Source organism: Carassius auratus, chromosome 49 (genome assembly GCF_003368295.1).
Source record: "Carassius auratus strain Wakin chromosome 49, ASM336829v1, whole genome shotgun sequence".
In the NCBI taxonomy this organism is placed as follows: domain Eukaryota; kingdom Metazoa; phylum Chordata; class Actinopteri; order Cypriniformes; family Cyprinidae; genus Carassius; species Carassius auratus.
Window position 1 is genome coordinate 15,311,208 of NC_039291.1, and position 12,139 is coordinate 15,323,346.

General features: G+C 37.7%; 1 protein-coding gene across 1 annotated transcript in view; it reads left to right on the forward strand.

The window, feature by feature from the left end:
- The window catches only part of hecw1a (HECT, C2 and WW domain containing E3 ubiquitin protein ligase 1a), a 58,397-nt gene that overhangs the window by 25,936 nt on the left and 20,322 nt on the right, over positions 1 to 12,139 (forward strand). The window contains exons 8-11 of the mRNA XM_026238241.1: positions 1,598 to 1,740; positions 2,072 to 2,172; positions 2,601 to 3,956; positions 10,317 to 10,418. Coding sequence (XP_026094026.1) covers positions 1,598 to 1,740; positions 2,072 to 2,172; positions 2,601 to 3,956; positions 10,317 to 10,418 — 1,702 coding nt within the window. The remainder of the gene's footprint in view (positions 1 to 1,597; positions 1,741 to 2,071; positions 2,173 to 2,600; positions 3,957 to 10,316; positions 10,419 to 12,139) is intronic.

Here is a 12,139-nt window from a genome sequence, read left to right on the forward strand (position 1 = left end):
AGATCTTTTCCTGATGATGATATAGAGAAGTCTTTCCACTGAGAGTGAATGTGAAATCTGGAGTTGGCCTGGAGAACAGAGCTCAGGGTTTTTGTGGCTATTGTGGGTGTTTCTTCTCATGTCCAAAGCCATTTTCTGTCATCTCCACTAATGCCTTTCTGGATCACCTCTATGTTGAAACCTACCAACACTGTCTCGTTCACTAATAATCACACACAAGGTTTGAGTTTTGCCTGTGAATGTTACTTTTTATATCCCTCAACAAGACGGGAAAGGACCAGGCCTGGATTTTAGTTTGTGTTTTGATTTTGTTTGTGCGCTGCAGTCGTCCGTAAGGGGCTGCCTGCGATGTTTTGTGTTTATTTTATTATTAAAGCTTTCATTTTGATTGTCCGCCGGTTCCCGTCTCCTTCTTCTCGTGTTCATGGAGTTTTAATGCATTACACTTAGATGTTATAGTGCACAGAGATCTGAAGACAGAAGTGCAGATAGGTTGTGTCTGGGATGAAAGGGGTCCATTATAATGTTAGCTGCCCGTTTCTTCATTCTGGAGATGTAGAAGTCCTCACAGATGAAGTTCCACCATGGTAAATGTCTGAAAGCACCTTATAGAAAAATAATTGTGATAATCTGGTTAAACACACAGGGAACAAAACAAGCCAATCTTGTGCTTTCATATAGACTCCGTCACCGCTGCAGTTTTCTGATGGACTGCGGCCAGGATGCAGCATCCCAGAACACAATGAATATTCTGAATCACACACACACTTACAGTATATTCTGATAAGCCAATGGCTACAATGAAGCCAATAACAATAGCTGAATCTGTTATTTTATTTTTTATTTTTTTTAATATGAATTAAATTTATGTATTTCCAAGTATTGTAACATTTTTAAAGTAAAAAAAAAAAAAAAAGGTTAATGAATTTCATCAGAATAAATGTCAGGATAAAGCCACATATCACAATAAAGTCAATAAAAATACCTGAAACTGTTTTAATTTTATTTGTATTGTTTTTATTTTTATGAATTTAATGCAGTTTTTAAATTCTGATAAGCCAAGATGTATGATACATTTTGATTAAAATTTTAAATAGAAATTTTAAATTTATTTTTTTTTCTTTTACATTTAATTTACATTCACCAGAATTTTAATTTAAAACGTTTTTTTTTTATGTTTCATCAAATAAAAAAGTTCTTATTTTCTGATAAACCAATGAGCACAATAAAGATAAAAACAAGAATCTATTTTAATTTATTATTATTATTATTATTATTATTTATATTTTATAAGTTTTTTATAGGATTCTTTTTTTTAAGTATTTACATTTATTTTTTAATGAATTTCAACAAATAACCATTTTTATGAATCTAATAAAGGATTAGCAATTTGGGAAGGTCAGGAATGAAACAATATTTTAATAACATATTTCCAGTCCATGTGTAACTGAACCATCAAATTCCCTTGAGGTAACGAATTTTAATGAAATAACATGGAAATCATACAGTACAAAGAGAAAAAAAAACAACAGAAAGCCAGCAGTTAACACCAATCTGTTAATGTAGAAACTGAGCACTCTTTTTTATTTCTGTACAGCGATTTAACTTTGTGTCCCTGCCGACGGACGTTTTGGAGATAGAGGTTAAAGATAAATTTGCCAAGAGCAGACCCATCATCAAACGCTTCCTGGGAAAGTTAGTTGTGCCGGTGCAGAGGCTGCTGGAGAAACATGCTATCGGGTAGGTCTAATCATTCACATTTTATCTGACTGTGAACCTGCTTGAGGACTGTGATTTCACTCTTGTTCTTGACTTATTTTTCACATTTTTTGTCAATTTGTGCATCATTTTTTCTTCCAGGGATTCAGTTTTCATAGGCCTAAATATATCAATTTATTTTTAACGTTAACAAGAAGGTATTGTCCATGCATTTATAAGACTGAAAACACATGAATATGGTCCTGCAGTGAGTTTTTTTTTTTTTTTTTTTTTTTGCCATTTGGTTTATTTCATGCTAAATTGCCTGTGGGATTTAAAATGTCAAGAATCCTTGTTTCTCATGTGTAAACAGGGACCGTGTGGTGAGTTACACTTTAGGCCGACGGCTTCCAACAGATCATGTCAGCGGCCAGCTGCAGTTTCGTTTCGAGATAACCTCATCGATTCATCCAGGTCTGCAGCATGTTTACTCATGCCTCTGTTATCTTCAAACCCCAGTACAAACACTGAGATAGTTTCTTGTCAGATTTTTATTTTGGGAAGAGCAAATCCTTTTAAATTCCTTTCAATCACAACCTCATGGGAGTTTTTAAGTATTTTACATTTTTGCCAAATTGGTTGTTAATTCACATTAGATGTTAGGTATTAGGATTCTAATTTGTAGGGATTGGACCTTCATGCTTATATATTTTTCTAAATATTCTATGTTTTCGTTCAATTCACATTGTAAAAATTCATTCACATTGTAAGAAATAGTAACATTCTGCTGAGAGCTTAGGTTGGAATTTCTTGACAGATTTTTGCTAAAAGTACAGTATCTTGTATTATTTCATAGCTGGTCTGTTTATCCATATTAACAGATTGTTTATTCTTGTTGGTAGATGATGAGGAGGTGTCCTTCAATGTAATGCCAGTCTTTGATATGACCCCTGACCAGCAGCTTGAGCAGGAGCCCAACGAGGATCTACCACCTGCTCCTGATCTGCCTCTGGAGGACGCATTGAGTTTGGGACCTGATATTCTGGAGGCGCCTGCCGAAAGTCCTCCAGAGGTAGAGACCCATGATGCCTTACTGCTTACCTCTCTAGCTGAGCCCAGTAAGGATATCCAACCAGAAGCAGAAGGATCAGCTGATGAGCTTGTAACAGCTCAAGGAGAAACACAATTGAGTGATGCCACTCAAGGAGAAACTGCGGAGCAAGAACCCGGAAAAACAGAGTCCGAGGAGATGCAGGAGGAAACTGTGGCTGAGACTCTTTTAGAGGTACTGGAGAACCATGAGGCTGAAGACACAGGTGAACCGCCTGGAATGGGACCAGCTGCAGAGCATGCAGATGTGGAAGGAGGCACAAGCTCAGAGCAGGTTGACACGAGTGTGGAAAGAGACGAGAATGATGAAGAACCCTGTTCGCCAAGGATGCGAAGTGCCTTGAAGCGCAAGAGCCGGCCCTGTTCACTTCCCGTGTCCGAGTTAGAGACGGTCATCACCTCGGCCTGTGAGGAACCAGAGACGCCACGTTCTCACTACATCCGCATTCATCATCTACTGCACAGCTTGCCATCAGCTCAGTGCCACAATGACAGCCAAGATGAAGACGAGATACTTGACCCAGAATCTTCTGAAGAAGTTACTGTGAAACCCCAAGAGGACAAAGAGGAAGAAGACGAGGTGTCTGAAGCACAGTCTCCATCCATCGTGCCCGAGTGTCCTAGACCTTGTTGCAGGCGTACTCTACCACGTAGCCTCTCCATCGAGCGCCTCTCTGAACTCAACCAACTTTTGGAGGGCGAAAGACCCTCACCTTCCACAGTACGACTGGAAAGTGAACACATGGAAGTGGGTGGTGGAGTCGGAAGCAGGAGGGAACCTCGAGAGAGTGAGTGCGAACTGTGTGACAACTCCTGCTACAGCACTTCCTGTTACAGCACATCCTGTTACAGCACTTCCTGTTACAGTAACTCAGGTTACGAGGGGCGTAACCACCTTTGCAGCCATACACGCCTCTCTTCGGTTGACAGCACCCGCCTGTCGGAGAGCACCGTTTTCTCCTCGCAGGAGGAAGAGGAGGAGGAGAACAGCGCTTTTGAGTCCATCTCGGACTCGATACAGAGTCCAGATATAAGGGAGCCAGGAGACAGGTCAGTTCATTGGAGGGCGTCATCATCAGAAGAAAGTCCGCAGAGAGAAGGGGAGGTGGAGATGTCACCAGTACCTGGGCCTAGTTTTAGGTCATCAGGTGAGCAGACTTCTCCAAATTACTCATTGCGGAAAGGTCTTGGTATAATCTTAGATGTTTGCTACAATTTGTTGCTTGGAGGCAGTTACTCAAGTGCACAGGGATTGTTAATATTTCATTGTCAAAGAAGATGAGTATTTGATTAATTTTATCTCATCTTAGCATCCCACTATTCCAAGCATGGTTTGGTCCTCAAGAGCCACAGTCCTGCAGAGTTCAGATTCAACCCTGATCAAACTCACCTGAACAAGCTAATCAAGGTCTAAGGGTTAATATAAAGCTAGGTTTTTATCAAGGTTGGAACTAAACTCTCCTGGACTGTCATTGGCCACCCCTGCGCTAATCTAAGGCCGGGCATACACTGTGCGATTTTCATCCGATTTTGAGCCGAATTCTGACTCGTGCGACTCTTTTTTGGGTCGGGCCGATTTTCAGCATTTTCGTACGTCGTTTGTCTTGCAGTGTTCATGCAGTGTACAAGGGGAAACGAGAGGCGATTAACCTCTCCCGACTGGCAATCGGTTGGTTGGATGGATTTCTGACATGTCAGAAATGTAGTCGCCTCTCGTGAGGTATCGCACTATTGAAGCAGGGCTACAAATCGATTTTCCGCATTTCCCTCACTGCGCATGCGTGAAACCATAAACGAAACCATGGTGACACGGCGTGTAGCGTGGACTGAAGTGATGGATGGAAAACTTGTGGAGTTATAGCAAAGAAAAATTAAAAAAAGAGGGAAGAAAACGCATGCTTACCTCCATTTCACGTTGCAAAATGGATAAACCATATTGGCCATGGCCTCCTAGCCACCTGCGCGTCTAGATATGCCTACACCTTTTTTTTTCTTTTGACGTTTCAGCACACAGAATTGCGCATATCACCAAAGCAGTGCGTTTATCCCAGGAAAGCATGTTTATTTAGAAACCGCCACAAACATCTGGGTTCTGAGGGATCCTACGTGTTGATTCGGTTGATTCCTCACATATAGTGTGAGCAGTCTAATCTCAACTCGACGATCTGACCGTACATTGAGCACATAAAAATCGTGAAAAATCTTTGGCTTTACATCATAAGCGATCTACTCGTACAGTGTGAGTTGGTACCTTGCCGAAATTGCGTCATCACACAGTGTATGCCCACCTTAAGAGTGTCCAAACTTGGCACTTTCATGCAGAGTTTAGCTCCAACTTGCCTCAACACACCTGCTTAGAAGTTTCTAGTATACCTAATAAGACCCTGATTAGCTTGATCAAGGTGTGTTTGATAGGGGTTGAAGCTAAACTCAGCAGTTCATACATTCAGTTACTTTAGTGTTAGCATCCAGCTAAATGAGCGGAGTTAAGTTCAGAATGGACTGTTAAAATAATGCTTTTACTGCAGAGATCTTTCAGCTCTGCTGCTGGAGACCCACTGTCCTGTCTAGTTTAGATCCAACCATAATCAGTCACATCTGAACAAGCTAATCAAGGTGTTCGGTATGACTTTAAAATCATGGCTGGGTTTGTTGAAGCAGGTTGAAATTAACATCACATCCCATTTTGCTTGGAAATTATGTTAGAGCTGGGAATTATGTCACCTGAGTTGACCGTGTTGCAGTACACTTGTTGAAAACACATACATTGTTAGGAGTAACAGTAAATAATCACAGATAAAAAGTGATATTTTGCATAGATAATGCCAAAGTATCATGTCCACTGATAGAGGTTGGATAGTACATTTACATTTACATTTATTCATTTAGCAGACGCTTTTATCCAAAGCGACTTACAGATGAAGACAGTGGAAGCAATCAAAAACAACAAAAAGAGCAATGATATATAAGTGCTATAACAAATCTGTTAGGTTAACACAGTACAACTAGCATGGGATTTTAAATAATTTAATAAATAAAAAGAAAACAGATAGAATAAAAAATAAAAGAATAGAGCAAGCTAGTTAGAGGTCTTTACACACACACACACACACACACACACACACACACACACACACACACATATATATATATATATATATATATATATACATATATATATACAATTGCATAATAAATGAAAAGAAAATAGAATACAAAAAGATTAGAAAGGTAGTTAGATTTTTTCACTTGCAGAACGCCAGCTTCTAGAGGGCACATAAGTCTGAAGTAATGAATTTAGGTAAATGGGTGCAGAGCCAGTGGTAGTTTTGTAGGCAAACATCAATGCCTTGAATTTTATGCAATCAGCTATTGGAAGTCAGTGCAAATTGATAAACAGACATGTGACGTGTATTCTTTTTGGCTCATTAAAAATTAATCTTGCTGCCGCGTTCTGAATTAATTGTAAAGATTTGATAGAACTGGCTGGAAGACCTGCCAAGAGGGCATTGCAATAGTCCAGCCTGGACAGAACAAGAGCTTGAACGAGGAGTTGTGCAGCATGTTCCGAAAGAAAGGGCTTGATCTTCTTGATGTTGAATAAAGCAAATCTGCAGGATCGGACAGTTTTAGCAATGTGGTCTGAGAAAGTCAGCTGATCATCAATCATAACTCCAAGGCTTCTAGCTGTTTTTGAAGGAGTTATGGTTGATGTGCCTAACTTGATGGTGAAATTGTGATGGAATGATGAGTTTGCTGGAATCACAAGCAGTTCTGTCTTGGCAAGGTTGAGTTGAAGGTGATGGTCCATCATCCAGGAAGAAATGTATGTTAGACAAGCTGACAGAACCTAATGATCCCATGTAGACAGAGAAGAGAAGTGGTCCAAGAACTGAGCCCTGAGGCACTCCAGTACTTAGATGTTGAGACTTGGACCCCTCACCTCTCCAAGATACTTTGAAGGACCTATCTGATAGGTAAGACTCAAACCATTGAAGTGTGGTTCCTGAGATGCCATTTGTCAGTAGTGTTGATAGGAGGATCTGGTGGTTAACCGTGTCAAAAGCAGCAGACAGATCAAGCAGGATAAGTACTGAAGATTTAGATTCTGCTCTTGCCAGTCTTAGAGCTTCAACAACTGAGAGCAAGGCCGTCTCAGTTGAATGTCCACTTCTGAAGCCAGATTGGTTGCTGTCAAGGAGATTGTTGTGTGTGAGAAATGTAGAGACTTGTTTGAACACAGCTCGTTCAAGTGTTTTTGCAATAAAAGGAAGAAGGGAAACTGGTCTGTAGTTCTCTAAAAGAGATGGGTTGAGGTTGGGTTTCTTAAGTAGTGGAGTTATACGTGCCTGTCTAAATGATGAGGGAAAAACACCAGTGTGGAGGGAAGTGTTGATGATGTGAATGAGTGAGTGCAGGTACAACTTCAGGAGAAATGGCTTGAAGGAGATGAGATGGAATAGGATCAAGCGGGCAAGTTGTAGGGTTATTAGAAAGGATGAGTTTTGAGACTTTTGCCACAGAGAGTGAAGAGAAGGATGTAAATGAGTGTAAGTTTGCTGGTGATATGAGCTTGACTGATTGTGGTGTGGAAAATTGTGCACTAATGTGTTTAATTTTATTAATGAAAAACGTTGCAAAGTCGTCAGCTATTAGAGATGAATCAGGAGGGGAAGAGGGAGGACAAAGAAGTGAGGAAAATGTTTTAAAAAGCATGCAAGAGTTAGATGAATTGTTAATTTTGTTATGGTAGTATGTCATTTTAGCAGAGGAGACATTAGCAGAGAAAGAAGATAGGAGTGACTGATACACAATAAGGTCAGTAGCAGGGATGTAGTGGAGGCTAAACGCACGTAAACGCCATTTACACACCTCCCAAAATTCGGAAATAGCATTGAACCATCTCCAAAGTGCGTTTATCCACCTCTAAATTGAGTTTATCCACCTCTAAATAGCCTACAGTTCCTATGACATTTTAAATTAAGCTTATGTCGTTTTAGTTTCATATTGTTCATTAGGCTATTAGTTTCATAGGTTGTTTGTTGTTAAAGACGAAGTCAATTGTCAGTGTTGACCAATTGCTTACGGTTTGCCAGTAGTAGTGGGAAGTTCGGATCATTTTACTGACTCAGATCTTTGAATCTTGTTCAGCAAAATGAACTATTCTTTTCTTTTCCCGTCTCTATGGGACTGACATGAAGAATAAAAGACTCGGACCTCACCTGTCGATTCATAACCCATATGTTTTGTAATGCGCATGTGCGGTCAACACAAAATGAGCGAATCACTCTCTGAGACAACTCGATAGCCCTGAGTCATATTAAAGATTCGTTCAAAATTAACGACACGCAACAGACTGCATCAAGATTCAAAAATGGATATCCGGCAATTAATAATAATAATAATAATAATAATAATAATAATAATAATAATACAATACAATATCCACGATCCGCCAGGGCTATAGTCCAATGGTGCGCACATTTGAAGAGATAATAATTTTATGACGTTAAAAATATTTCGTCATACAGAATAACATTTCTATTCATTTTACACTGATTTATGCGATCTGAAGACAGCTAACAGAGATAGCGATTTCTCTCCTCTTTTTAATTCGCATCAGCTATGACATCAGTGCAATATCATTAGTTTGTAAAGCTGTCAATCATCTCACGTGAACCACGTGACCAAAAGGATGTCCTTCTGCAATGAAGCTGTCTGTGTCATTGCAGTCTGTGTCATTGATAAAATATATGTATAAAATATATATATTATTAAAAATATTTGATTCCAGCTTGTTAAATGTGAATATGTTCTAGTGTCTTATCTCCTCTGTGACAGTCAACTGAATATCTTTGAGTTGTGGACAAAACGAGACATTTAAGGACCATTCCTGGGCTTTTGGGGAAACACTGATCCACATTTTTCTGACATATTATAGACCAAACAACTAACCGATTAATTGAGAAAATATTCAACAGATCGACTATGATTTATGAAAATAATCCCAAATCCTTAGGCCCTAATCATTACGTACAAGTGCATTGCATTGGAATCCCTGGATATAAACCTCCCTCTCTATTCCTCTTTTTTTTTTAAAAATGTATCTCTGTTTTATCATTTAGTAAACTTTATAGATTTCAACCTTATTATTCCTTCTTGAGTCTCTTTAACAAGAACTTAGATTAATGGACTGAATAGTGATTGCGTGACCTATATGAGGGAACAACCAATGATACCCTTGGTAGTAATATCCAAAGATGCAAACAGTTAAGGTAGTTAGGAGAGTTTATTGAGACACAGACAAACTGAAGTGCTAATCAACAGGATAATTGCTACTGATTCATTTATGTTGATACACTGAGGATTCTGAAGGTTGTAGCAAGTTTCCGAATCTGAACTCTTGACTTTAGGGGTGTTCTGTTTAAAAGTTCCTACGGGTCTCCAGGAGCAGGGATGAAGACCTATGGTTTACAGTGTACTAGACAATATAATGTAAAGAGAAGTATGCTAGATGGTTGTCACAATTCCTCATTACATGGCATGGTTAATTCAACTATTATATAATTGTAATTGTAATTAGCGAAAGTGAAATGGCTATTTTGTATGTTATTGTGTTAAATGTCATTGTGGGATACAGTGTTCTATGCAGTTTGTTTTGTTATAGTGTATATAACTGTATGCAGCTGGTCATCTAGGTGCATACTGACTGCTTTTATACTGAACACAATTTACATACTGCATACTACAGAAATATAACTAGTCGTATGGTACTGGACAATTATTGAAACACAATCATAATACTCAACGCACTTTTTCATCCAGCTTTATATGTTTAGTTGTTGTATTGGATTTGTCACTGAAAAATAACGTCATCATTAAAAGAAAGCCACACCACTTATACTTTTTAGTAGTTTAGATTACTGCTGAACCTCAGGTCTGCTGAATATGATCTCTTCCTGTTGAGATCCAATAATTACCTTCTAATTAGTCTTTCACCTTTCACCGCATTTAATGCACAGTCACCAGATATGATATCTCAGTGGACATGTTTTGGAGATATTACATATATAGGGTCAATTCAGGTAAATTGTGCAACTTTTTGACAATTGTGTCCCTGAATTCTGCCTATATATTATCAATTGCTGTGGTTCTCAACTTGTGACCTAGATTTGTAACACAATAAAGTTCCAAAATTGCATAAAAAAAAAAAAAAAAAAACCATTAATTAAATATTTAATAAAAAAGATGTATTTTATATTATACTGCATATTGTAATTTAATATATATTTTTAATTATTTTTAAATAAAAATTGCTTGTATTTTATATTATACTGCATATTGTAATTTAATATATATTTTTAATTATTTTTAAATAAAAATTGCTTGGAATATATGTGTTTGTGTGACATTGGCAGGACAATTGTCAGCCCACCAGTTGAGATCCACTGATTTATGGCATATGTAGATTGTCATAAGTCATGGGCCTGTGTTTGATTTGTCTGTAGGCAGTTGTCATGTGCAATGCCGTCATCATGCAATCACTCAGCTTCCTGCTTTGCGGTCTGATCCCCATCATTACCCAAGTGTTGATGAACCATTACCACAAAGTAAGCTTTCCTGAGTCACACCTGACCCTCGCTTATGCCATTAACCTGCTACCCTCATTCACAAGGGAATGTGTGTGTGTGTGTGTGTGTTAAGAACATGAACAGACCATGTTTAAAAATTCTCACTCATTGCATCTCATCATTCATATCATTGTCCATCGCAGTGACTTTCCTCACTCTCTCCTTTCTAACAGAAGTGTTGGATATATGATAAGATGCAATATGATAATACTTCCCAGTCAAGCAGCATTTATTCCATAGGCAGGAGGAGAGCTTTCAAAAATGGAAAGAAGACAAGCTTTTGGCGTCAGAATTGATCTGTAGAGGGATTGAAGAGGGATTTCCAGGTTGATATAAATGAGCTTGTGTCTCTAGAGATGAAGTGATGGTCTGATCTGATCTCTCTAGGGCTTTCTTCACAGTTGTCATAGTGACACAGGCCACAAAGAGGCTGAGAAAGGAAAGCAACTTCATATGTTTTAAATTACAGCTACACAATGAGTGCTACTTTCAAAGACAGTAATTCTCAAATCCTTGTTAAATAGCTTGAAATAATGTAAAACTAAGACATCAATACATTTGAGAAAAATGCTTAGAATAATGACATATAAAGTTAATAGCATGCAGGCATTTAAAAAAAAGAAAAAAAAAAAGAAATGGTTGTTTGCAGTGCACCAATTGCAAAATAACTTCATTATTATAATAATTTAACCTTAAAAATTTCACATTTTGAGAATACAAAATACAGTCAGGAAAGAAAAAATCTGTCGCACTTGTTGAAATGGTGCTGAGCTTTGAGTTTACTGTAAAATAGAAACACATAAAATGTTAAAAGGGGTTACATTTGTACACAATAAAATACCAGAAATGCATATCTAACTATAAATAAAGAAATACATAAATAAAACATTGTGATTTATTAAAGTCATATTTTTGTAATCATATATATGTAATTTAATATATATTATTTTAATTATATTATTAACTTAAATATTTGTATTAAATAAAATATGTATATTTTTATTATTTTTATTATTATTATTTATTTATTTTTTATTGTGACATTGCCAGGAAAACCCTCACTCTACCAGTTAAGAAACACTGATTTATGCCATAGATTTTCATCAAATTGTCATAATCCTCCTGTTTTGCAGGTGTTGGTTCAACTATTCATCGGTGGCATTTTACAGTTAAATAGAAACAGATTAAAAATGTTTAAATATACCCAAAAACCTCTGACAGTATTAAATACTGCAGAGAGCTTAAATGATATCGATGTACAATACTATCCGCTCCAGAATACTGATATATTTATATATTTCAGGAAAAAAAAAAACATGTTTTTCATCCATCTCTCTTTGTTGAAATATGCAACAAACCCGTCCAGTTTCTCCAGTGGATAATGAGGATAAATGAATGGGTCACAAGGGACTTGTGATGTAGATCGACATCTGTTGATTGATTTGTGTTTATTAATGTGGTTTGGCAAACGTCGCTCAGAAAGACACGCTGCACCAGAGAGACTAATACATCAAATCCTATTCCTCTCGGGGAGCTCTCGTTTGCCAAGGCCTGAAGTATAACCATATCTTATTTATGACCATACAACACCCAGGTGTGTGTGTGTGTGTGTGTGTGTGTGTGTTTGTTAGAGCTTGTGTTATGTGTGTTTAAAAGCTATGCTTTTTTATTCTTCAACATACAAGTGAGTTTCATGCATA